Below are 27,163 nucleotides of genomic sequence, written 5' to 3'. Positions count from 1 at the left end.
AGAGGCAGACACCATTGTTGAAGGGAGAAGCCACCATGTCAACGTTGCTGAGAGGGAAGACTGCAGAAGAAGTGTGTGGAATCCATGGCTTGGGAACCTTCTCTATTCATGGACTCCAAGCTTTTTTGTAAAGCCATCTCTTGCCTCCCAGGGGATAAACACCGTCCCTTTACTTTGGTCCCTGCTCAGTTTCCTCATCTCCTGCTGGATTCTTCTCTTTCCTTCTCTTCTGATTACAGTGACCTTTTCCCTTTACCCCACCTCCTCCTCTAAAGGGAGATGGGGGATTATGCATTTCTGTTGCGATAGAGAGTTGGGCAATTTCTGTACCTTTGTTCTCTGGAATAATCCCTCTATCTGTTAGAGATAGAGGGATTAATCCCTCTATCTGAGGGACCGTCTCATCCCCATCACATCAGCCAGTCCCACCCGGTCATGCAGAGAGGGCATGTTATGGACCCCGTCTGTAAAAGAATTCCATCTAGCAGGGTCCCGGAAACAAGCCTTCTCTGCAGTAGCTCCCGCCCTCTGGAACACGCTTCCCCCAGAGGTGAGACAGGCCCCCTCGCCCCTGGACTTCTGCAAAAACTAAAAACCTGGTTGTGTCAATATGCCTGGGGCAGGAAGGGGAACAGTCTTCCTTGGGGATGGCTAGCACTCTAGAAGGGCCCTTTGTACTCACAGGTTGAGATGCAATCTTAGCCATCTGGATTTTATTATGTTTTATATTTTTACTGTTTATTATATTTATTGTATGTAACGGCACTGAATTTTAAACTTTGTTCTTGCTGTAAACCGCCCAGAATCCCCCTTTTGGGGGGAGATGGGCGGTGATAAAATTTGATAAATTAAAAAAAAATCCCATTCTTGTTTATCTTGTTTGCTTGCCCAACTGTTTTTAGACCCAAGAGCTCAGACTCAGATTTTGGAGCCTTGAGAACTATCCACACTTCTAGTAGTAGTTAAGCGAAGTTAACACCTCTAGTTAACAACTCTAATCTAGTTGTTAAGCGAGTAGTCCTTGCTTAACAACCATTCATTCAGTGATGGTTCGGACTTACATCAGTGCTCAAAAAGTGACTTGTGACCGGTCCTCACGCCTACAACCGTTGCAGCATCCCCACAGTCATGTGATCACAATTTGGGAGCACGGCAACTGGTTCACACTTATGACTGTTGCCACATCCTGTGGTCACATGATTGCCATTTTCCACCTTCCCAGCTGGCTTCTGGCAAGCGAAATCAACGGGGAACCATGTGATTTGCTTAACAACCACGTGGTTCACTTAACACCCATGGTGATTCACTTAACAACCCCCACCCAAAAAAGTTCATAAAATCAGGTCGGATTTGCTTAATGACCACTTCGCTTAGCAACTGAAATTCCAGTCTCAATTGTGGTCATTAAGCGAGGACTACCTGTACCTTTCCCTGGACTTCTCTTCCTTCCTGGTTCTAGTCTTCTTAGCTTTTGCAGTCTTGCCTCTCTGCCCATCTATTCTCTGATCCTGCAGAGACCAAATCTGTGCATCATGTTTTCCTAGGCCTATGGTAAAAGACAGATGATTGCTACCAACTATTGCTGCTGCCCATGAGTGTTTGCCACTGTCAAGCTCTCAGTTAGCACAGTTTGGCAAACACACACACACACACACACATTTGATTATGGCTCTGTCCACCTAAAGGAAATCTAAAGCATGATGAGTGGTTAGTTTGGTAATAACTTCTTCTGGTATGATAAAGTCAGAGTCAACATTCATGTTGTGCTAAGCTGAGCTAAACAAACCATGGGTAGGCCATTAGTAGTGCCCATCTGAGTGAAGAACTAGTGGTCGCAAGTCAACATGTTCAAAACTTAACAAAAAGCTTAGATACACATGATATGTAAACCAGCTCTGGAAGCCCCAATCCTAGAAAAAGCAAGTCCCTCTGCTCCCTAGCATGTCCATACAGACAGATGCACAGCCAATTGACCCACCTTGGGGTATTGTCGATTGCATACTTCTGCCAGATGAAGTCCTGTTACCACACCCAGCCTTGCTGCCAGACGCTGTAAGAGCAAACCAATGACAGTAGCCAACAAGAGAACCCAGAGCAGCTGAAAGACATAAAAATATACACAAAAAGTGAAACGCAGCCAAGGTGGCAGGATCCTGGAAGATGGACAACAAATCCAGGGATTCTGCTAACCAAAAGAGATACTTGCATTTCTGAAGATACTTATCCAAGCCCTAAACTATAGCCTGCTCACAATCAAAACCTGGCCCCAGAGAACTCCACTTTTCATTGGACATATTTGGGCTTTTGTCCTGGAGAATTTACTGCTGAAGCAGAACATTCCAAAGGGGTCTTTGCTACATAGACATCCATCTGTTTCTGCAGAACTCTGGAAGTTTGGAATGTCTCAGAGAGAGCCCTCTGCCTACTTTCTCAAAAAAACCACAAACTAAATGCTTCCTGGAGCATGACTGTATTGCTGATTGAAGCTTGCAGCAAAGACAGGTATTCAGTTAGATATAATATAAAACTAGATTTTAATCTAGTAACTTCTTTTAAATGTGGGAACCAAACAAGTTGCTTCCAGTAATCTAACCAGCCAAGCATGAGGCTAATTTACTGGGAAAGCTAAGGGTCAAATAGTAAAGAGTCAAAAAAAAAAAGTGGGGGGTGGGGTGTTAAAGCTTTGCTTTTTAAAATTCTATTTTGTTTTCATATTCTGAAACACTAACATTTAAAAACCAGTGTTTTAACATTTCAGATTCTTTCTGAGTAGGTACCTTGTTAGCAGTACCTTCCCACTTAGCTTTACTCTAGCAAAACTTGAGCCTTCCGTGCTAATTTAGAAATAACGTAACAGATTTGTAGGACTGATTGAAATTCCATACCCTCCACCCCAATTCTTGTGGTATGCCTCTATATGGTAAGAGGTAACCCTCAAAGGACAGAAAAGGTAGTACACTTTGTTGAATCAACCTGGGTCATGGCAATTAATCTTCACTGTGAATCAGTTCAATGTGACTCAGAAGTAAGAACACAAGCCAGGAAGATTCTCCTCTATTTTACTTTACTATTATTGCCCAACATTGCAAAGTCCCATTTTAGAATATTTCAGTGTATAAATTAAGGACACCATCTGTCAGAAAAATGTGTCTAGAAAAATCCTTGTTTTGATGTATGCCCCAGGATCATTAAGGCATTCTTCAGATTGAGTTCTACAGCAGGTTTCAAGGTACAGAATTTCACAAAAGGCAGGTTAGCTACTTACCTTAAATCCTGCAACAGCCCCAGATTGCAGATCTGATTCAATGTTACCTGGATCCAGGTAGGCAATGCTCATCAGAAAACCTGGCCCAGTGAAGGCCCACAGTTTTCGAAAACTGAACCATGGGTGCTTTACAAACAGAAATGGAGAAGGGGGAAAAATGAGATATTAAATGTTTTCACACAAGGGAATAAATAAACTCACACAGACAGCTGCTATGCTGTTAGTTATTTGTTACTATTTAAATCCAAGACAATTGTTAGTTCAAAGAGGCAAAGCATCATATTTTACCTACACCACATATGGCATGGTGCTATCAGACCAGTTTACTTCCATAATAAATTACACTAGGTCTTGCAAAGTCTGTTCTAGGAAACGGCTATTATTTTTCTTAAACCTTGATGTGGAAGATCAGTTAGCACCTCTAGACAACTAGATTACTTTGCAACAGATCAATTTAAAATTCTTTAACAACTGAATTGTTTAACAATTGTTTAAATTATTTCCTTACCTCCATCCTAAATTATACTGCTCAAATTTAAAAAAGCCTGGGTTAATGAAAAAAAAAATGAATTTGCGCTTGCAAAGACCATGAGCCCTATTCAATACTCAGAACAAATATACAATGCTAGAGAGTAAAAACCATCATCCTTGGCTTACATATCCCCTTATTACAATTCTTATTTTGAATTCCAAAATGAAAGCCTTTAGTAACAGAAGGCCCTTATAGTCAGGGAAATCCACTGAGATGCCACCTTTTCAACAAAGAAAACGAACAAAAATGAATACTGGTGCAACCACTCATTTCAGAAATTAAAGACAAGAGCTGTTGTCTTCACAGAGGATTATTGTTTCTTCTGTGTACCCATTCAACCATTACACTGGCTAGAAAAATTACCTGCTCATCCCATCACCTCCCATCCTTGATTAGTATTAGGAGGAAGAAGCCAAGAGCTTTCTCTCATTGGAACAACCTTCCAAATTGTATTAGAGATCAAACATATTCCATGCTAGGAAGGGTACAGGAAAGTGGAGCACAGATTTTCAAACACTAAAGACATCTTTTGGTCTTTAACTGAAGCAATTTATTTTTTAGAGCAGCTTTTCCCTCTCCGGATGCTTCCATGTGTTTTAGAATATAACTCTCACCATCTCCAAATGACATAGCCAGAGGTTAGGGCTGATGGAAATTACAGTTAAAAGCACTTAGAGGGACACTGACTGAGCACAATACCTAAAGAAGGCTCAGTCTCTACCAATCCCTGAGTTTCTGCATCAGGTACTAATCTAAAGTTAGAAGAAAGCAACTCCAGAGCAGTGACTCATGCAGACACACAACAGGCAATCAGGAGACCAAGGTGATACTCTTGCATCTTCAGAAACCCCTAAATGTTCCAGTAATATATTCTGGAGACCTGTATTTAACCTGAGCATAAGCTGAGCACATCCTGAGCAAATTCTACTGTGCCTGGTAACTCTCCTTCACACCACCACCCTTTCCGTGACCCAATGGTGCTCCCCGATAGGACACCAGGAAAAGTATCACCAGTACTGATCCCACCATCACTGTTACTAACCATACCAACCTTTTCATCTTCTGGAATAGGTACTTTCTGATCAAAGTAGGTGGTAAATTCATCTGCAGAGTCTGAAACCTGTGGCGTCACTGGGTTGCTATAAATGGTGCTAACACCATCCCCAGAGGTATCTTCTGCAAACCAACAACAGAATGGAGTGATAAGGAAAAGTGGAGAAGTAGGAGGAGTAGAAGAGTAGCAAGACAGATGCAAGGCATCGTGTTGTGCCTGATCCACCGGAAAAAAAAATCTGATGCCATTTGAAAATGTTATCCATTATATTATGGAACTAACACATTTGCAGGGTGCCAGGTAGGGGTAAGATGATCTAATCTGTATCTCAACAATGAACTTAAATTAACAATTGTAAAACTAGCCATTCTTGGCACACAGTAGCTGATACATTTATGTGTATGTGTGTGTGTGTATGCACCAAGATGTTGTCATTTATACAAAGGTATTTAATCCTTAATTGCTTCAAACATATTTATGTTATGTGGTAAAACACAGAAAACTGAAATTTGATTCAAAGACACACATACAGATTTAAATCAAGTTAGATAGGAACACGTACACACATAGAATATGGATGCTCTTCCCAGAAGAGCAACTAAGCACAGACAATCTGACAGCTCTTCTGATCCCCAGTGGTAGCTCTCTGAAGACATGGCTTCATTGTGTAAGACCCTACAGACTGATGGGAGTGTTAGAACTGACAAAGAGCCTCTAGCTTTGACAGAAAGCAACTTCTGTACATTTATATGGGTGATTTTCTGCTGTGGCTACAGAGTTTTCTTGGGATGAAGACACCTATCGTTCTCTGGGACATTTCCTATGCTGCCAGTTGCATGCTAAAACTCCTGCCAAGCCTAACGTCCAAAGGCTGCTTTTTGAATGCATCTGTAATCGTGTTCATTTGATTATGTTTACAGTTAGGATGATTCTGGCTCTTCCCTTGCAAGCTGTAGCTCTCTGGGATAAGAATGTTTCTTTTTTTCCAATCTATGTGGTAGGGGAAATAATTTGCTCTCCTTTCTACTTAACTATCACATAACCGAGGCCATCACCTCCCTTTCCTTATCTGTTTGTTTCAGAAATTACATTTTTGATTGAACATCCACAGGGTGAGGATCTGGGCATTGTTAAGATCCTCACCTTGTAGAAATGCAATAAAAAATTGTTACAGTTTTATCTGCAGTACTTTGTTTATGTCTGCTTAAAGAATTTATTGCAGTATGTTTAGTTGTAACTCTATAGCTGCCAACTCCTTTTCCCCCAAACCTAAAATAGTTTCTTCATCTGACGTTCTTGTGTGTTTTATTCATTCATGAAAGAGAGTCTGATCTGCTTTGTTCCCTACCTACAACTACCTGGTGCTCACTTCTGGACCAAAGATGCTTGGACAGGGCTGATCTTCAGTTCCATTCATCAGGGCCGCTTTGAAATACAAACATTCACCTTGTTAATGAGTCCTGCTGCTCTATTTTCCCCTAAACCTAGATAAACATGGACATTCTATTGAATCCACATCTTGATCTCGTTTTGGAAAAGTGCTGAGAATAGAGTAAACCTCTTCTATCCCCCTAGCAAGAAAGGCACCAAAGGGTTCTGGGGACACAAAGTTCCACAGAAAGTACTCACAATACTTTTCCTCTGAATAGCACTCTGTAGCCCAGCCACAAGGAAAAAGTTATGACTGGAAAGAGTTTCGCACCACAGCCTATAATTTTATATTACCACCTCCCCTCCTGGAGAGCAGGCTCCAGTTGTACTCACTCTTGTATTCAAGCTTGTATTCTCCACGTGGCATTATGGCTCAGCTCTGCATCCAGAGATCAGAGAAGCAGACTGACACCTGCCTCCTCGGGATGTGCAGAAGTGACCAACTTATAGCTAGAAACAGGAGCAGTAAAGAGAGAGCTACAGGGACAGTGTTCTATTGAGACAATGAACTTGGTTTCTCCTCCTACATCTTCATTCTCTCCGCCTTCCAAAGAACAGAAGATGCCGCTCGGTTTATATGACAGCTTTAAAGCAACAGCCACCCTGTGCCATGAAAACCACTCCCAGAAGAGCCAAGCTCACCTTGCTCAGCTAGTTAAACAAAGTTGAGAAAGTCTAAGGAACAATATGGAGCACACAACAACCTGTTGCCAAGAACTTCCCTCAAGGTACACTGTAAATAATAGGCAACCTGACCAAAGAGGAAGTGCCAGCAAGACTTTGGCAGACTGCAGTGTAATGGAATGTCCTCTCTTAAGTAGGTATGTTGACTGCAGGTCAGCAAAGAAAATAGTCTGTTCTACCAGGAAGTAATAGAATGGTTTCTATTCATAACCTACTGGCAGGATAGCTTATTGGGGAGGAAGATAATTAGCAATCTTATGCAGAGCTGTAGTGGGGGAGCAGGAAATTTCAACTGGGGCATTTAAATGAGGGGAATTTCCCAGCCTTAGGCTTTGCTCTGCAATAGGTGAATGCTCAACCAAAGATTTAGCCTACTGCCGCTGTAGATAGCATTTCAAATAGCTCAGGCAGCTGCCTATGAGTTTTTTTGGACCTCTTCCATTTTTCTATTGAGGCCAAAACAATGACCCCCAAACACCCCGAGCTTTACTTCTAAACTCCATCAGGACCTCCCTTCTATAAAACGTGCCACTTCTTTGCACCCATACATTTCCCTCTTGAAAATACTGGGATGACCTGAAATTGTACAAGCTCTTGTTCACATCAAAGAAAGGAACAGAGTTAAGAGCTGCACAGGATCCCGTCAAAGGCCTCCCTCCTCCAGCATTCCGATCCCACAGCGGCCAACCAGATGCCTTTGCTATGGCCTCCTCAGGCTCTTGCTGCTGTCATCAGAATGATGAAAGCAGCGTGGTGGTATCGTGATGCAAGTTCTGCCCCTTTGGGGTGTGAAATGTTGCAATGCACATAGAAAAGGGGAGGGCCTTGTGTTGCACTTCCACACTGCTGCTTCTAACCCCCTTGCCCCCCACCCTCCAACTCTGTGGTGTCTTTGGGAAGCCCACAAACAGGTTAGGCTGCAATTGTACCATCATCAGTACTAATATTTCCTAGTAGGGCACACTGGCTTACCAGAAATAAGATAGAGCCATCATGACTAGTAGCCCTTGACAGCATTATCATCCATGAGTCAGTGTTTTTTAAAGCCATCCAAACAGAGAGCACCATTACAGGTCAGGGGAGCAAAATCCATATTTTAAAGATGCACTGTGTGAATTATTTTGGATAAAAACACACTTGCTTATCAGAAAAAATAAAAGTAGGGATACTCTGAATGAAAAATTATCAATAATTTTGATTCTTTTGGCATTTGACATTGCCCTCTTTCTTAATGGGAGCATTCTGCACATCTATAGCTGAATGAGAAGCAGCAGATATTTAACAAATGAAATGTTTCCCAGAATAACGTTCTTTTGGATGGGGAAACTCAGTGAATGGAGAAACATGGGTAATATGTGTGAAACACCTCTAGAGGGCATTCACAGAAACAGATGATAAAATATTTGTATAAAAAATCATAAATTCTCATTTAATTGCTCAGGGATGAGATCGCTAACATCTCAAGAGATGTGGTGTTCATGAAATATTATTTTACTGTCATCACTTGAAACCAAAAACCGCTATCAGCTACTGAATTATTGTAAACAAAACACTCAATATTGTGCAATGACTGAAGAAAAAAACTAGGGCTATTTGGTCACAAGTGATATAATTGCTTCTTATTTTGAGGATAAATAAATGTATTTTAAAATCTCACTGCCATCATGCCCAATCAAAAAAACTTAATGTACTATCTTAGCCATACTGGGGATATTTTGTGTATTCCATTGATTATGAACTCTATTTTACAATAACACTGTGTGAACAAATAGTATAGAAGTTGTTTTTATTTAGACATATATCAACAAAACTCAATGCTTATTTACTTATTGTCTCCTTTTCCACTCCATTCCTTTGCTTCTATGACTAACTATCAGCTGCCTCTTTCCTCACATATTTCTATCCCCTTCTAATTTTCTGCCCCAATTTCCTTACAGGGAAGTCTCCAGTTTAACTCTTTATATGCATTCTATCAAAGCAGTAATCTATTGTTTGATCACAGCACTTTCCCCCTTCGCTTTTTTTTTCTCTTCCATCATGAAAGTTGTGACTGCACAATCAGAATTTTCACAGAACTTGGATTCTATCAGCTTAGAGGGGAAGCAAAGGAACCAAGGGGAATTAAAAGCAAGCAATTATCCCTGCTCTGGCCATCTGGGGTTTCAACTAATTTGACTAAGACTTTAGAAGTATCTCTATTTTTATCTGCAACTAGAAACTTGAAAATCTGATAAGTAAGAGGAGATACATTTAAAATTATTCTGGGATTCAGGCAAATATATTTTCAATCATTATTTCATAATTCACAAACCTCTTGTAACACGAAAATAAAAAGCAGAATAACTAAAGCTCTGGTGTACAAGAACGGCCAATCATCAAGCCATCTTATGTTTATCTCACAAAGACTTGGTGCATGTGAGTACAAATGAATGAGTTTAGGCTATAAAACATTTTGAATAACAAAAGACAAAAAGAATGATTGAAAGAATGACATGGCCAAGTTAATAGGCAAGACTGGAATTATATAAACACATACACATAGACAGATATATAATTTATATGTAAATTATGTAAATATTTATATTTAATAATGTGTGTGTTACTTTATGATAATCTCTAGAAGTGATTAATCAAGTATATGCTAATCACACATGCACATACAAAAACATCTAGAAAACATCTTCATGTCAAAATCCAAAACACACATTTAAAAACTATTTCAACAAAATTAATTTAAAAAGTACTATGCCAGTTTTATCATTGGGTCACCTTGAAAAGAAAGAGTAAAACTTTATAACTTACTACATTAGCCACCTATCTGGCAAAACACCATTATATTTTGCTTGCAAAGCCAATTAATGCTCTGCTTTATACGTATCACGTTTATTAATGGAAATAATCAACAGGTTCAAATGGTGCAATGGTATGTGGGAATGACCTTGGGAGGTAGGGGGGAAGAGTTGCTGCCTAGGGAACAATCAGATAAGAGAGGGTGTAGCCTGCAGCTGCATAGTAGAAAGGGAAAAAAACTCAGAAAGGAGCCTCCCTAATTTCTCAGGCTGTAAAGAGAGGGTCTTCAGCTTTGAAACGGAGATGAGCACCGCCCCCTAGAGTCGGACACGACTGGACTTAATGTCAAGGGAAACCTTTACCTTTACCTTTACCTAAAGAGAGGGTGGGAGATTTGTACTTTCTGACATGCAAGATTCTGTTAATGTAGCCTAACAATAAAGTAGAAGTAGCTCATCTGGTGTGTTTCCTGTCTGGTCTACCTGGGAAGGCTGACAAATGGCAAATATATTTCAACAATTCTAGCGGTACAGATTTTTCTTTTTTGGAATTTTACAATATTGTCTCTCTAGTTATTTGAACCTAGAGAACCATTAGTGATGCTGTGTTTCATTCAAATGGTTTTACTTTACTGCATTTGGATTTCTCACTGGAAACAAGGAGAACTTATGAAAGGTCCTTATTATTTTACCAAATATAGGCCTCCTTTCAGGACTTTGGCCAATTACAGATAAATGAGACTAGGAAAGAAGATATTATGAATTTTTCAATCAAGGAAAGAATCAAAGGATTCTAATCCATATTAAACAGCAAAAGAGTCATCTCCCTCCGCAGCTGCACACCAAGCCAAGAGATCAGGATCGTGCAGGAAGTACACTAGAGGGATCTGTTCCTTCAGACAGTGTTAAAAACATGTCACAGAAGACTGACTCCAAATACTCTTTATCTAGAAATAATCTATGTAAAAGGGAAATTCACACAGCCCCGTTCACATTAAGACAACCAGATGAAGGCTGAGTATCATCTTGATACAGCCTGGAGTTCTACAAATCCAAAACCTTCTTGTTAAATGAAGTCCCCTGAACAATCAACAGAGGAAAAATATAATACTACATTCCACAAAAAATTAAAGTTAACATATTCCTGATTAAGTTAATGCATCCTGTATCAATGAAGTACCATGATCCTGATGACCTTTCAGCAATAAATCAATCAGGCTCAAAGTAAAAAAAAAAATCTACAATACGTACATGGACAATTCTTTATTTAAAATCATTATCAGAAACCAGCTTGAAGAGGACAATTTGATTTTTCCCTGGAACACGCTCTGGGCACTTTCTATGAAAATAATTATCCTCAGCAACTGAGAAAGTTGCCCAGATAGTAGTACACAGGTAGCACTTTATACCTCTTAATGACTTGAGCTGAGCTGAGCTTCTGGTGACTTCATGGACACATCTGTCCTAACAGCCAGGAACCACGCTGAGACAAGGAGTAGGTCTCTAGTGTTTTATTACTGCTACATAACAGAGAATCCTAAGAAACTGAAGAAGCGTGGGAAAACCCAGACATATAAACCCCAAAGACTAAGGCGGGCCCGATCTGTGTCTCTTTGAATGGCCACCTAATTCCTCAGTACTACGCATGCGCTTTACAGCCTGGATGGGAGCCCCCTGCTCGCCATCCTCACTCATGACACACATCCATGTGATTTTCTTGATCACAGTTTGGAAGTGTTTTGCCACTGCCTTCTCTCAGGATTTTTCTTCAACAGTATACTCTATACCCTTGCTATTTCCTGATAGCCTCTCATCAAAGTATTATCGAGATTGAGTAGGAGTTCCCATCTAGATGGGCACATATTCTATAGACTTAAAATTAGAAGACTTCCCCATTATTGTCAGAGGGGCTACAAAATAACATGTCATTAGATAGATATATAGTTTAACTTGCTCATGTATATTTAACAGAACGAACTTCAGTGTTATCTTCAGACTCTTTTAATACACTTAATAAAGTACAATAGGGATTGAAGTTGCAAAAAAAATGAAGAACTGCTTAGGAATCTCAAAAAAGGGATAAATGTGGTATGCAAGTTGGCTCTGTTAGAAAAACTAACTTTAAAATAAAGGTGGGACAGCAGACCATAATCATTATAGTACAATTCTCTTTTTTATCATTTGCTCATTGCCTTTCAGATGTGATATGCCCACTCATGAAACAATGGCTTCTGGAGGAGCATCCAGTAAACATTACACTACATACTAAGAGTAGGTAGATATAACAGCAGATACAGATATTTTTCAATCTAGTAAACAGGTAATTTTAAAATGCACTTATTTTATTCTTTGTTACAGAATCGGTTAGAAAGCCCACAGCCAAGTGGCAGAGCATTTGTTTTGCGTGTATATGTTGCCCAATTCAATGCTAGACATTTCCAGTAGGCTGAAAAAAAATTCCATTTGAAATGCTAGAGAGCAGCTTTCAGCTGAGTAGATAATACTAAATTAGAGTTACCAATAGGTGCAGAGAAAATAGTTTCCTATGTTGTTATGAAGGTGGTCTGTTTAGATTTGTCCTTAGTATCTCAGATCAAAAGGTGCTAAGGAAGAACCAAAAAATACTAAGTGTCCATACTCAGTGTACAAAAGTAGTTCAATAAAATGTTCCTTTTTTCAGTGTTTTATTTTCTTAGTAAATTGGGACAATGATGTCATCACTTGGGCCCTTTAAATCCAAACACTTGTAAAAAAAAATAATCTCAGACATCCACCTTATTTAACTTTCTCTTACACATCTGAATGTCACAGTCAAACCCCACCTCTGAGAAATGTCTTAAGAATGTAAAGGAGTTTATAGTCTGAATGACAGTGTTTCTAGCCATAATGTTACTTCAAGATAAAGTTTAAAAAATATTCACTACAAAGGATTGGGAGCTGCTGATAACTTGCCATACCAACTATCTTGCAGAGTATTGCTGGGTGGTTTAACTACTTGGCAGATAAAGAATTTCTCTCCCAGTTTCATTCAAAGAACCCACAGCTAAGGAAGATACTGGAGGAAGAGTATTTCCAGATTCTTCCACCACAAAGATAAACAAGAAAGTAAGCACCAATCTCTCATAAATGTTGCAGATGTAACCAGACATTCATGGTTCAGCATGGACATGACAAAGGCATGGTAAACTGAGCTGTCCTTAGCTGATTTTTATTATAACGTAAGCCTCTTTGGGAACTCCCATGAGCCAGAAAGCAACACAAAATGGGTGGAAAGCAAAACGAAGGGTGTTTTATATAGTCCTAGGTGCCATACTTAACATTTGTTGGAATCCAGGGGCCACAATGGATGGTGCAATGATGCAAACTGACTGAGGACTTTTGTTTTCAGGAAGGGTTCTGGGGGAGGTTGTGGAGATTGGGTTTATTTTTAAAATGACGTTAAGCCCATTGTAGAGCTTGCAGTAGAGCTTTTCATGCGCTTTCTGCCTCAAAATGGTAAGAAATTATGCTGCCAATTTTCAGCAATAATGGCCAGATGAGGTTCTGGAAGTCACCAAGGAGGGGCTTGGGGGCTGTATGTGACCCTCTAAACCAGTGTTTCTCAAACTTGGCAACTTTAAGATGTGTGGCCTTCAACTCACAGGATTCCCCAGCCAGACATGTTGAAGGCCACACATCTTAGAGTTGCCAAGTTTGAGAAAGACTGGTCTAAACCAAGGTTAACATGCTATTCTAGAAATGCCAGAAAGCACAGTAGACATTCAGCTATAAAAGAGATGCTTATCAGGTCTTTGGGCCCCTCCTTCTGAAAAGCAACCAAGTTGCCTAAAAGACACACAAATTAAATTACAGATTTACCATATAGTGCCTCCCTTTCCTTGCCAGGTGTCATGGTTGGTGCTCTCTCTCTGGAATTGGAATCTTTAGACCCAGTCACGGTAGCTGCAAGAAAGAATAAAAGACATTAAATCCGTCCTTGGGGCAAAGCTGCAGGAACTATGGTGCAGACCGAGAGGTCCGCCTAGCATTGTTCTCCTCTCTTCAAGCTGCAGCAGGGAAAGGCAGACACAGGTAGAGATTCTGCCCTATGTTTATGGTTTATGGTTTATGCTTTGCCTCATTCGCATGATTCATGTGGAATTAAGGATTATTTCTTGCCCTGACATGAGAAGGACTTCACAAAAATAGCACCAGAAACAAAAGTGCAGTTTCTTGAAATGCGATTTACAGGACCTACTGTGATTATACAGGTATCTAAATCCAAGGGCTAAATAGGCATCTAGCTGCAATCAAAATATTTCTTTAGAAGCTGAAAAATCTGGTTCAAGTAAAACTTTTTTTTTCTTTAGCAGAAGTGTATCTCTGCAAATACAAAAAAGAGCCACCCTAAGGGAAAGGGGGAAAACACACACACACACAGGCAAATGTATAACAGGTTTTCACAGTTAATGGATAATTCCTAACAGCTTTATCTACATTTTATGTTTCCATTCTAGAGGAAGACAGAATGCAGTTAAATGCTTCCGTAATGTAAAATATGACCATAACTTCTGGCCGCTGCCTCTGTTGTATGGAAATGCAACAGTTCAAGAAATGTTGAAACGACTATTTCTTTACGGGGGGAAAAAACAGGAGGGTGGAACTGAAAAACATGGACTTTCTTTTAATTACTTTTAATGCTTTAATGACACAAAAGCCATCATTTGTTAGAGTTAGATTTATTACAGTTTATTACAACTAAGTTAGTTGGCATATTACAAAGCAATACTATGCATGATTTCTCAGAAGATTCAGTCTGTTTGGGGATAAACAAATCTGAGATTATGCCCCCCCACCCAGCAAAGATATAACTCCTTTAGTCAGTCTGGAGCTGTACCATTCTGACTACAGGATCTCCAAGGACACACAAAGAGCTACAGCCTTCTGCTTTTCTGTTGCTTTCTGGTTTTATTTTGCTGCCCAGCCTCAGTAGTCAGAGAGGTGGTCATATATATTGTTTAAAATTTTTTTTTAAATCCTCCACTACTCAAGTACATATTTCTCCGTTTTTGCCATCTGAAAAGGAGAAATAAAGTTGAGAATGAAAATCATACATATTTTATAACATATTTTATTATAATAAATCGAAGTATTAATTGAAGCAAATATTTGTAGCTCAGGGTTGAACTGTGGAACCAAAGGTACTCTCTGAGCCTTGTTGTTTTCTTGCAGACGTTTCATTGCCAGACTAGGCAACATCTTCAGTGCAAAGAGGGAGTGGGCCTTGCTCTCTGTTTATATACCGTGGTTTGTCCAGCTTGTGTCGGTGGAGGTGTTGTTCTCTCCTTGGGAGTTCCTTGACTGGGCTGTTGTTTGCTGCTTGGTTGATTGATTGAGTTGATAGTTCCTTGATTAGGGTGTATTGTGCTGTTGGATGGTTCATCTGGTGATAATCCTAGTGTTGATTTTTGCATATCTGGGTGTTGATTGCTGGCAAGGGGGTGTTCTGGTCTTTTGGCTTTTGAATGGTATGTAAACGTTGTTTACCTCTATCAAGGTAAACAACAAGGCTCAGAGAGCACCAAGGATTCCACAAATCAAAGTATTATTAGAACATAAACAATGCCATGATGCCACATGAAGTTAAGTTACAGTGCTAAAATAATTCTGTGTATAGTACACAAAGCAGAGACAGATTTCCTCCAGAAAAAAGGCTGTAAGCCTCTCGACAGATTTAACACTGAAAAAAAAATTCCAAAATTCCAAAACTTGTTCAGAAATCCAATCAAATTACTGAGATCTACTCACATCACAGTCCACCAACTGCTGCTATCAAATGCCAAAAGATAATTCGAAAAAAAAAAAGGATGGGCCCAGCCATGAGATTTGCCTATCCTGGTATATAGGAATGATTATTCTTTAATGCAATCAACTTAGATAATAAAGATCTTCATACTTGTACTACGTAATATAATTGTTTTTTAAAACATAAATTTTTTTCACTGGATCCCTTAGGGAAGATGATTCTCAGACCAATTTTTTCTTAACCCTTTGAAAAAGTTATTTGGAAAAAAAATCTCTACCTTGACAAAATGAACTTTAAGCTCTTTTCAGATGATCTGTTTGTTCTTCACTAATCTTTCCCCAGAACAAACTTCCTAATAACTCTGCATACCTCAGGCCTGTCACAACCCTGATGGATGTAGTTTGGGTGATTTCTTTGAGAGGAGAGGAGACTAACAAGCAGAGGTGCTTTAATTTTATGGTTTAGGGTTAATGGGGAGCTCAGATTAACCTTGTAGAGGCAGCACGTGACTTTCAGATAGCATTTCTTGATTTTATTACCATGGTCAAAAAACTTTAACTCTGTTTGCAGTATTCCTTTGTAGAGTGGAAAGTGGACTAATGCCCATGATCTGCACCACTTCTGATAGTCTTCAACTTTTGTTCAAGGCCAGTCCAGACTCAGAGGTTAGCAAAACTGAGCTATTATGGGGCAGAGTCAAGTAACTGCTTCAGGAAGCAGGTTTAAAATACTAGCAAATTATTAATTTGACTTGAGGAGCAATGCAGTCATTATTTAACATATTGTTATTGTTGTATTTTTATTGTCAACATATGGAAAGATAATTGTCACGGTAACACACCATTTGACTTCAGGAGACCCAGGTCACTATTTCCAGTTCCCTTTTTGGCTGGTTCTAGGAATCGAATTAAATGCAGAGAATGTTTTAAAATATGTCATGTTGTTTTCAGGATGCAGTTTTTTATAAAAGGATTTTGGGGTGGGGGATGAGAGAAAGGATGTAAATACAAAGTTCTTGACTTTATTGGAGGGGCAAAACCAGCATAATAGTATAAAAATGTTCATGTTGTACCATGGAAGCTGCCCAGAGATGTGATAGATTGGTTCAGCCTAGAAATTCAATAAATAAATACATTTAGTCTCATTAAACTAAACTAATAAGTATAAATTTTGAAACCTTTCCTCACAGAGAATTTCTACATCTCTGACCATTCAGGTGCCTTTTCTGCATCTCCTTCCAACTTTTATAAGTTAGGCCAACCAGAAAGGTACCCAAGACTCAAGAAGTAATGACAGCATAGAATTGTATAAAGATAATACATAGATTTTTATAAAAACTGGCAGTTTTATTTTCAACTCCTTTCCTGAGAATCCTACTACACTGTCTGTCTTTTTATTTCCCCCTGAAGCTGACAATTTTACTGAATCCACAATTCCAACATCACTTTCCTGAACTGCCATTGCCAATGAAATAGAGGTAGTCCTCGCATAACGACCACAATTGAGACCAGCATTTCAGTTGCTAAGCAAATTGTAAAATCAGTTGGATTCACTTAATGACAAGTGAATCCTACCCAATTCTACTTTTGCAGCAGTCATTAAGTGAATCACTGCAGGTGTTAAGTGGACCACGTGGTTGTTAAGCAAATCATGCAGTTCCCCACTGATTTTGCTTCCCAGAAGCCGGCTGGGAAGGTCAATAATGGCGATCACATGACCACAGAACACTGACAGTCATAAATATGAACTAGTTACAGGTGCCCAAATCGTGATCACGTGACTGTGGGGACGCTGTGACGGTTTTAAGTGTGAGGACCAATCACAAGTCAGTTTTTTCAGCACTGTCATTAAGTCCAAACCATCACTAAATGAATGGTCATTAAGCAAGGACTACCTGTACAAACAAGATCCTAGAAAGTGATTCTTGCCTAGCATCATATAAGCAAATGGCACTCTGTTAGACGTGTCACTTTACACCTCTTGCTGGCACAAATGTTAATCTGCCCTTAAAAACTCTATAAAGTTGAGCACAATTAAAGGAGTGGAAAATTATGGGCTGTAAAGCTGTCTAAAGATTACTGTTCTTTAAATTTGCTACCGCTCTGTCCTGGTTCTGGCAGCAAAGTGTGTGAAGTGGCATGCCCAAGATTGTTCTTGCACATGTACCAGTATTATACCTGCACAAGAAGCACAAGCTTGCAAATTATAATGGTACCCCAAAGGGTCTTTAGCTATTTCAACTGATTATCTATCTACCCTAGTTGACCGATTCACAGTAATTGTCCATGGAAGTGATCTGCATTCCTGTTACTCAAAATCAATTGAACATGCTTGGGCACAGATTCAGCAATCTGCATGGAAAGCATGTGTGCCATCACAGAACTGTAGTTCCTTCCCAAAAATCAATTTTCCATACTCACTACCATTGAAAAGAAAGGAACAGGGCCTGCTTACCGAAGAGAAAGCAAAGACAAGCAGGAAATCAGACAAAATGTCTCACTGGCCTTGAACTTCGTTTTTTGTTTTTTTAATGGGAACAAAGACAATTACATTTTATCTGAATTGTCTTCTCAAAAAGAGCTCAGAATCATGAATGGGCTGACACGGCACCACAGTTCTTTATAGATGTTTTTATTTAACCATTCACACCAATCTAGCACGCAAGGTTAGAGGTGATCAGAGACTGAATAAGGGTAAGTCAACTTTGGCTCTGACTTCTGACTCTCCCAAGTCAGCAATTCTCAGCTCAACTTCTCACCTCCACTGCTGAGCTACATAGAAGGGTAACAGCTATAATCTATCAGTGTGGTCTATGCGTATCTATTCAAAAGTAAGTCCTACTGAATTCAATAGGGCTTATTTAACTTATTTTCAAGTAAGTGGCTGAGACTGCTGCCTGAAACTTTAGGCTGCAGTCACTAGAACACTTATAATGGAACTTGTCACTGAACTCAGTAGAAGTGACTTTTTAAAAAAAATATAGGTCAAAATTTTACACACAAACCATTCAAAAGGATTAATGTCATACATCTACTAGAAAAAGTCATAATATGAAACACACATCTGTAGAGCATTGAAAACATAAACTCTGTACAGTCAACTCAAGGCAAAAATGTTCTTTCTAGCAGTAAAATGTAAACACATCACTGTCAACTTTTGCAAACAGAAACAAATTACCACCACCAAGTAACAACTCTCAATATCCTTTGAATCTTCTGAACATGCAACATTATGTTCAAGATCAAATCTATTGCTGAGAGAGAAGTTAATCCTGAAAGTATGATCAGCTGAGGTATGTTCTTTATCACCATATACATTCTCTTCTGTTCTAATTCTGTACCAAATAAATAAATAAAAATAGTTCTCATTTAGCAACTGCCTTGCTTAGCAACTGTTTGCAGTTACGACAGTGTTGAAAAAGTAACTTTATAACTAATCCTCGCATTTATGACCTTCCCAGGAAAGCTGAAGTGAGATCATAAGCACAGTTGTGGTTTTACTTAGCAACCACTTCGTTTAACAACCAAGTTGCCAGTCCCAATTGTGGTCGCTAAACAAGGACTACCCATACTCATCCTACTCTGAAGCATGTAGGATAAACTGAAAACAATTTAGAAGTTTACCTAAATGGGTTGCTTACACAGGACAGATTAAAAGAGTCACATTTTCCATTCCCTAACCTATACACACACATGCAACAGGAGGAACTTTATACCTCTAGTTTATAGAGACCAATATTGTCAGTAGCACCTATAAAGAAACACAATTACTTCCTAACTATGGAAAGAAGATGGGGGAAAATCCTTTAAAATTAAAACACAACCTTTGCTGAACAGCTTGTAATTTCCTAGAAGATGCTACTTGAGCAGAACTGGTTCAAATTGCTTCCTTGGCTAGCCAGAAATAAAGTTTTGCTGTTAGCCAAACCTACTCACGTGTTAAAGTTTGTGATTTCTTCTGGGGAAAGAAAGCCAGATTTCACATTTATATACCATAGTAAGTTTGGAAAACTTACTAAAAAGGTAAATAGCCAAATCCACTTGTACACTGGGCCAGCAAACACTGATTTGGTATTATTCACTCCTCAGCTAAGCCACCCTCATGGCATACCATGACATACAAACTGTCCTTAACTTATGTAAAAGCAGCTGAGGTCTCTATACAAACCTTTTAAGCTCAAATTACTCAACAAGACAGCTTTCCTGATTCTGTAGGGGAAGACAAACAACTATAGTCTAAGAGATCTGGGGGTATCAATTTGGGGTTTGTGTAAATGGGTGGGGGGACTCCGATCCTCCCAATGCTGCTGAATTGCAGATATTCCCAGAAGCCTGTGCCTACATGGTCAATGATACGCCATGGTGGGAGGTGATATAGCTAATATTGAAAGATCATTTCTGGTGCTTCTTGACTGAAAAGACATTGGAAGTGGAAACTGTAACATTTACAATTTATTTTTCCAAATGGATAGGTAGTTATAACTCTAGGTGGTTTATAAGGCTTAAAACAAACATTATGGTAAAAAAACAGAATCCACCTGGAACCAGTTATGTGTTTTGTAATCAGTGCTTCCTAGTGCCAAGAGTATCAGGACAAGTGTCATCTTTCTGCAGTAGAAATGATATCGCTTCCTCCCACATTTAGAATCCCGCTGTAGTAATTCAACATACTGAACAGTGATTTTGCTAGTTTTTCCATATTATATAAGGTTCAGACTCATCTTTGGAAGAAAAATGCAAGGGTAGAATATACATTTATTCAACTGAATTACTCAACCCTTGCCTTACTGATAATTTAAAAGGACAAGATGTCTCTATGATGCCACAGGTAGCCAGCCAATCATTTACATCGAGTAGGCTTGGACTTCTATAGGAAGGGGATGAGACACTCCTGGTGCTGTTCAAACATCTTGGGTTGCATCTCTGAAGAGGGCCAATGTTTATACCAGCTAGTTATTCAGAGTATTACAGGCCCAATATACCTAGAGGGCACCAGACTGGGAAAAGCTCATTTAGCTGAATTCTTAAGAGAAAAGTAAAGGTCTGAGCAAAACATGTCAAGGGCCCTTCCATGGGAGGTGCTGGAATACAGCACCACTGATTGCTGGTGTGCTTGTAACATATGATTAAGCGTTTTTATTGTGAACCGCCCAGAGTCTCTCCTTGTGGGGGAGATGGGCAGTGATCAATTTGATTAAATAAATAAATAAATATAAAACATTAAGTTTCATCTATCAAACACTAAATAGTCTGGGATTGCTGGATTTAAAACTGCCTGCTCCCTTATGAAATTACCTGGTAACAAAGATATTGGCTGGGTTCGTATATTGCGCAAATGGTTTGTTTGATTTTGGCTTAGTATGCTCACGGAATTAAAGAGCTGGAAGGGGCCAGAGGCCATTGAGTTCCACCTTCTACTCAGCGCAAAACATCCCAGACTGACAGCTGTCTAGCCTCTGCTTGCGGCTCAAACAGTGCCACAAAAGGGTTCAGTTACTATACTGTCCCAGAATTCAAAGGTTCACTTGAGAAATAGTCCTTATGAAGGGGGAGGGGACATGTTTTTATAGTCCAATGATCAGAGGTTTTTCTCCCTGGGTCCCTTTATTTCATCTTGCCCCATAAAATTATTACTCAGTGACATGAGTAAGGTGTAGACCAACTAATTATGTTTTAATTCTGCCTGTTAGAACTGCCCCAAACAATAACTCCATCAGAGTACCTGGCTAGCAGAACTCCACAAACATATACTGGTCGCAAAACCACTTTGCAAAGTGAAAATTTAACACACACAAACATTCTCGTACAGATTACGTCTCCCTCTCAGTCTTGCAGCCCTACAGAAAGTCTACTTTTGCAGGAAAAATGTATCTTAAAGAGTTAAAAACTGTAAGAATGCACTGGATCACAGCTAAACCAATTTTTTTTTTAAATCTACCCTTGCATTCTGTATCCAACAGGGACTGTTGTCAAATACCTCTAGGAAGCTTACAAGCAGGGCCCAAAAGTTATGATCATTGTCTGCTTGTCCCAGCACTTGATATTCAAAGGGAATTGCCTCCTTACAGTACTTCAGGACTTAGTCATTGGGTGAGAAAGCAGCTCCCTATGTACTGGAGCCTTAATAAGACTGTAAATTTCATGCTTAAGAGATAGGCAGATTCAGGGTCCAATCCTAACCAGCTTTACCCTGAAATAAATTCCATCCCAATACTGCCTTGTATCCAGGTGTATATGCTTTGGAGTGGGTTGCAAATCGTCACCCGCAAACATCCTAGCTGGCCTTTCCCAGAGTGCTCCCTGTCTTTCTAGCTGACTACAAAACCTGGGAGAGACTCCCTCACAAATGCTTGATGCCTACGAATACCAGCTAAGAGCACAGAATGGAACCATTGGAGCATAAGGAGTTAATTTCCACACCATTTTCAACAGAGAAGGCACATTCCCTCCAGTCATAGTGACCTGCAGTTTTGTTTGATTTGGGAAAACCTTCTTCCATCCCCTCCTCCACAGATAAACCCAGGCTTACACAGGTTCTGCCTAGCAAACTCCACTCCCATCAGACTTTTATCCCACCGTTATTGTTTTTATAAATAACTCAAGAGGTGGGGAACATACCTGATACTCCTTCCTCCTCCTATTTTACCCACAACAACAGCCACCCAGCCGGCTTTCCTGCCTCAGGCGAATCTTCCCTTTCCAGCTGGGTTGCTTGAAGACAGTCAGACAAAGAGGCTTCTCTTCAAACAGAGCAGTTCCAGGCAAAGTATCTACACCGCCCCGCTTTCGTGCACCCTTTTGGAGATATTACATAGCCAGGGGAGGAGTAACTCTCCCAAGTTACTTTCTAAAACAAACTACGTAAACACGTGCATCTTGCGCCGAAAGGTGACCCCAATAATCCCCACAAAGAACGGATTATTAGGCCCAAAGGGAACTCCAAAAGCCATTGGTTAAGTTGGAAGGATGACATGCAGCCTAGAGCTTCTCCCCCACCCGAAAGTAAGCCCTCTTCCTTTAAAGAGTTTCAAGTCACCTTTGCAATGAGACATGGAGTCACAGACAATGATGCAGTTGTGCCAACTAGGTATTACAAAACCAGAGGGTAAACCAGTCCCGCACACCAGGGTTGTTGCGTTTTGAAAGAAATCTTCCCGCTTATACTCGGTGAATACCGGGATGTTTACGATGTTAACAACCGACATCCTTTTGCGGTCTTGCCCAGCTCTTGCATCAAGCCTCTCCTGACTCTTTGTCAGCGTGACATTTCAAGTATCCATGCAAGTTGCGTCCTCCTAAAAGACAGCCCTGTCCTTCCCATCATGCTGGAAATACCGACCGACCCAACCACCCACCCCCCTCTTTTGCAAAACAGCCACTGCTTGCTTGCTTGCTTCATTCATTCATTCAGGGAAATGCGGCCACCCTCTGCCGCCACCTCACCTCGATCAGAGACGCCCCGCCAGCAGCCACGCGCTCCATTCCTGAATTCGGGAGATCGATCGGCCTCTCCCTCTGGGTGCTCTATGCGACGGAGGAGGAGACAGAGGGGCTCCGCGACGGCGACACAGCGCCTCCTGGTGCAGCTCCTCCACAGAGACACGGCACTGCCACGGCGCTCAAGGGGTAGGGGTAGGGGAGCGTTCTGCAACTGGGCGCCCTCCCGATGTTTTAGATTTCAGTTCTTGTATATGCTGTTGGACAGCCAGTTTGGTGCGGTGGTTAAGGCACCAGGCTGGAAACCGGGAGACTGTGAGTTTTACTCCTGCCTTTGCCAAAAAGCCAGTTGGGTGACCTTGGGCCAGTCCCTCTCTTTCAGCCCCAGGAAGGAGGCAATGGCAAACCACTTCTGAAAACCTTGCCAAGGAAACTGCAGGGACTAGTCCAGGCAGTTGCCAGGAGTCAACACTGATTGGAAGGCACAAACAAAAAACATGCTATTGAGTTAGTATGGCTGACACATCGGGAAGGCGCAAGTTGGGACAAGGTGGGGTACTGTTACATAGCATATCTAAAGTAGGCTTCCTTACAACCCTGAAGTAACCAAGATGGATAGGTAAGGGATACCCTATGAGAATGGACATGGATAGGTTTGGATTCTAAAGGGAGCATTTCCATTGCTCCCATCTGAAAGAAAACCAGCATTCACTTAAATGGGAGTTAACAGATAAAATCTGCACTATGTCTTGGTACTAAAGTTAACTTTAACCTCTTCAAGATACTCCATCCACCCTCAATTTTTCATGCTCTTCCAAATCACTCAGCTCTTCATGCCACTGAACATGTTAAGTTTTTCTGAAACCCCATTTAATGACTTAGTTTCTTTTTGTATACTGTAGTTGCAGATCCTACAGTCCCCCCAGCTTTGCTGATACTATAATACAGGATTGCCCAAAGTGGTCAATATCAACCCCCAAAAGTCGATGGGACTATCCAAGGTGTTGATAAATGTGGGTCAGGAGTCAAAAGGGGGTCAGTAAATGGCTAGGGATCAATAGGTGGTCGATAAATGATGGAAGGTTGATTGGGGTCAATCTTTTGGGGTCTCTGTAGAGCTCCATGCCAGTCCTTAGTCCTGAAGTTCAGGTGGCTAGCAGCAAGTCCTGAAGTTCAGGTGGCTAGCAGCAAGACAGTATTACTGAGGGTTGGATGGTTAGCCACCAGCGAGAGTGGCTTTGAGTAGTCCCCATTATTAATAGTAGTAGTATTAAAGAAGTATTTATTAAATTATTTTCATATAACAAATATTTGGGGGTTGATGAACAATCTGAAACTTCATAAAGGAGTCAATGAGCTGAATTGTTTGGGGATCCCTGGTCTAATACATGAAGGGCTCAGTTATGGAATAAGGAATGAAATCAATGGATTTGCTGTTAGTAATCCTTTCTGAGATAACCCACTCCTACTTTATGTAAGAGGGCAGACTTGTGAACAGGTCAACTATGACCCATCAAACAAAATATTTGATCCAGCAAACAGGGTCATCTTATGGGACCCAGGAGGCATGCATTCTCAGTTGCAGTGCCTGCCCTCTGGAATGGTATCCTCCCCCCCCCCCCCCAAGATTTGTGGTGCTCCCAACTTTATAAAATTCTGGAAATTACTGAAAATCCTGGTGGTTCTCCTCGGCCTTGGAATAGGATGGCATGGTGCCCCTTTTAGTTTAGCTTAGTTTTGTTCTTTTGGTTGGCCATGTTTTCTTTTACACATATTGTTTCTTTTATTTGTAAGCCACCCAGAGTCTCAAAATTGGAATAAATAAATGAATAAATATTGCCCAGACAAAAAAAAACAAAACTTACCTTGAAAACATCAATGATCTCTTCATCTCTACTGGCAGCCTATTCAGTTGCTCATTTTGATCAGATTATTATTAGGCACTTTTATCCTACCCTCACACAAATACATAGCGTTACATTTAATTTATAACTTCAATTATTAATAATTCATGTGACAAACATAGTACATATTGATATGTAGTACGAGTTGGGCAGGGAGAAATATGACAATAAATAAATAAAATACTGAAAGGTCCAATGGAAGGGTTGCAGTTAAAAAAAAGCAATTACAACTTAATAAAATTAGAATAATAATTAAAATTGAGTAATGTTATGCTCTTGTTCTTTTTTCTAAGATAAGTAACATTTCTCTCCAAATCCAGCTCAGCTCCCGGTGACTTCACAGACACGTCCATAGTTTTACAGGAGCAGTTTGCCTTATTCTGAAATGTTTTCAACAGCCCGCTCTGATGTTTTCCGTAGTCGCCCATCAAAACACCAACTAATCTGATCTTGCTCACTTTCCATACCCCCACAAAGTTGATCGAGCACTGCGATCTACTGAGGACTTCTCAAAGTAGTAGTTTTGGGGGGGGGTCACTCATCTAATGACACTGCATTTACGGATTTATTTGTGCCTCATATTTCTCCATATAATTAGGACCATATAGGTTAGCTTCCCAGTTTCCCCAATTACTGACCAGATATACTTAAACTTTAGACAACTTGCTCTGTTACATTCTACACCTCATCACCTCCAACCAGTGCATTACCAGAAGCACAGCACCAAAAGATGTGTCCTAATGTCTAACTCTGGGTCAGGGTGGCCCAGAGGCAGGAGCTGTTAAATACAAAGAAGCATGGATCACCATGCCTAAGAGAAAATTTCAAAAGAATGGCATGCAGGAGGGAAAAATAATTTGCTAATATTCTTATTCTATCAGTTGTTATCTTGTAAAGTCAAAACACATTAAGCCCAGTTTTCCATCAGATCACAGTTTACCTAACTCTAACTCTTATCCTAACTCCTGTGCCAAAGGTATTTTTATGCAAGCAACTCACAGGCTGATTAGAGCATTGAACTAAGCTAAATGCTATAGTAGAAGCAAATCAAGCCAGCCAGCCTGCCAAATAACTATGGTCTACTTGCTAGCAGAATACAAGTAGAGCATTTTGAGCTTCTATTTGTTTGCAACCCAAGTAATCATTCATACATACCCAATTCACAGTTCTCTGGGAGACATTTTAGAGTCATTATGCCAAAAGGATGTTAGCGTCTTGTGCTACAGTTCTGACAAGAAAGGAAGATCCCCACACCTAACCCACTGTATACAAGTGTCTAGGCTTGCCAACGACTTTTTAAGGTTGGCTTTCTTAGGCTAGTAATGTGCACGTTCATTTGCATTATCTCAGAGGAGCCAATTATTCCTCAGCTTTTGCTTTTTTTTTTTTTAAAGATATAAGTACCAAGACTGCTAGCAAGGACAGGTAATCCTGAAAATAATTATGCAGCTGACTCACAATTAATGGAGAATTAATTGGGCACAAGCAACTTTGATCTTAAATCTCTGCACTGATGCAATTGAGGGTCATGGCCTTGGGCATGATAGGATTATTCTGAGCAAATGACTGATATGAGAGAGTTTAAAAAGTCATTTGTGAAAATTAAAGTAGCTTTTCAAAGGATCATGTATAATATATCATGAACTCTAAACTAAGCAAGTTTGGGGAGGGAATTGATTTTTTTTGCAGTGAGGTAACAAAACTTGGTACCATGGCATATTTTCCATGGCTGGCATATTTTACAGTGTCAGCCCATTTTCCATTCCATTCTTGTTATATGCAGCTCAGATAAGCACCTTAAGTCAATTGATATAATGTAATATATATGACAAATCAATACTGAGTTGAATGATCCATCAAGATTAGATTTATCAGCCAGCTGACCTGAAGACTTTGAAATATCTCTCCTGGCTTCAATGTTTTAATTCATGATTTTAAAAAAGGCTGAATATACAATACTACTGCAACCTATCATAGAACAGCAACCCGTGTGCATGTATGTGTGTCATATATATATGCAGGCCCAACTATAAATTACAGGCTGCCTGACTCCATCATGACTCTGGTAGTGTAAAATTTACATTTAAAGCAGTATAAATACAAACAATACAAAAAGCAGACATCCAGAAAAACAACCCAGAATTCTCACAAAACAATCATTGGCACAAGGCCTGAGGGATGAGACAGGTTTTAATGGCTCATTTGAATTTGTTCAGGACCCCAGTAATCTCTGGGGAGATATTATTCCAGAGGGTGGGTGCTACAACATACAAGGCCCACTTC

General features: G+C 40.1%; 1 protein-coding gene across 2 annotated transcripts in view; it reads right to left on the bottom strand.

Annotated features, from left to right (window-relative positions):
- SLC11A2 (solute carrier family 11 member 2) overlaps positions 1 to 23,037 on the bottom strand; it is a 60,251-nt gene extending 37,214 nt beyond the window's left edge. The window contains exons 1-5 of one of the 2 annotated variants that reach the window (XM_063293783.1): positions 22,983 to 23,037; positions 13,614 to 13,697; positions 4,849 to 4,973; positions 3,266 to 3,391; positions 1,979 to 2,098 (exon numbers count right to left, since the gene is read on the bottom strand). In XM_063293783.1, coding sequence (XP_063149853.1) covers positions 1,979 to 2,098; positions 3,266 to 3,391; positions 4,849 to 4,973; positions 13,614 to 13,647 — 405 coding nt within the window. In that variant the 5' untranslated portion in view covers positions 13,648 to 13,697; positions 22,983 to 23,037. Of the gene's footprint in view, positions 1 to 1,978; positions 2,099 to 3,265; positions 3,392 to 4,848; positions 4,974 to 6,615; positions 6,718 to 13,613; positions 13,698 to 22,982 lie in introns of those variants that run through there. The other variant, XM_063293784.1, reaches the window with a different exon arrangement.
- Positions 23,038 to 27,163: the final 4,126 nt, after the last annotated feature.

This window comes from Candoia aspera, chromosome 2 (genome assembly GCF_035149785.1).
Source record: "Candoia aspera isolate rCanAsp1 chromosome 2, rCanAsp1.hap2, whole genome shotgun sequence".
Classification (NCBI taxonomy): Eukaryota; Metazoa; Chordata; class Lepidosauria; order Squamata; family Boidae; genus Candoia; species Candoia aspera.
The sequence above is the reverse complement of the archived record's forward strand: the minus strand, read 5'-3'. Positions and strand labels throughout refer to the sequence as shown.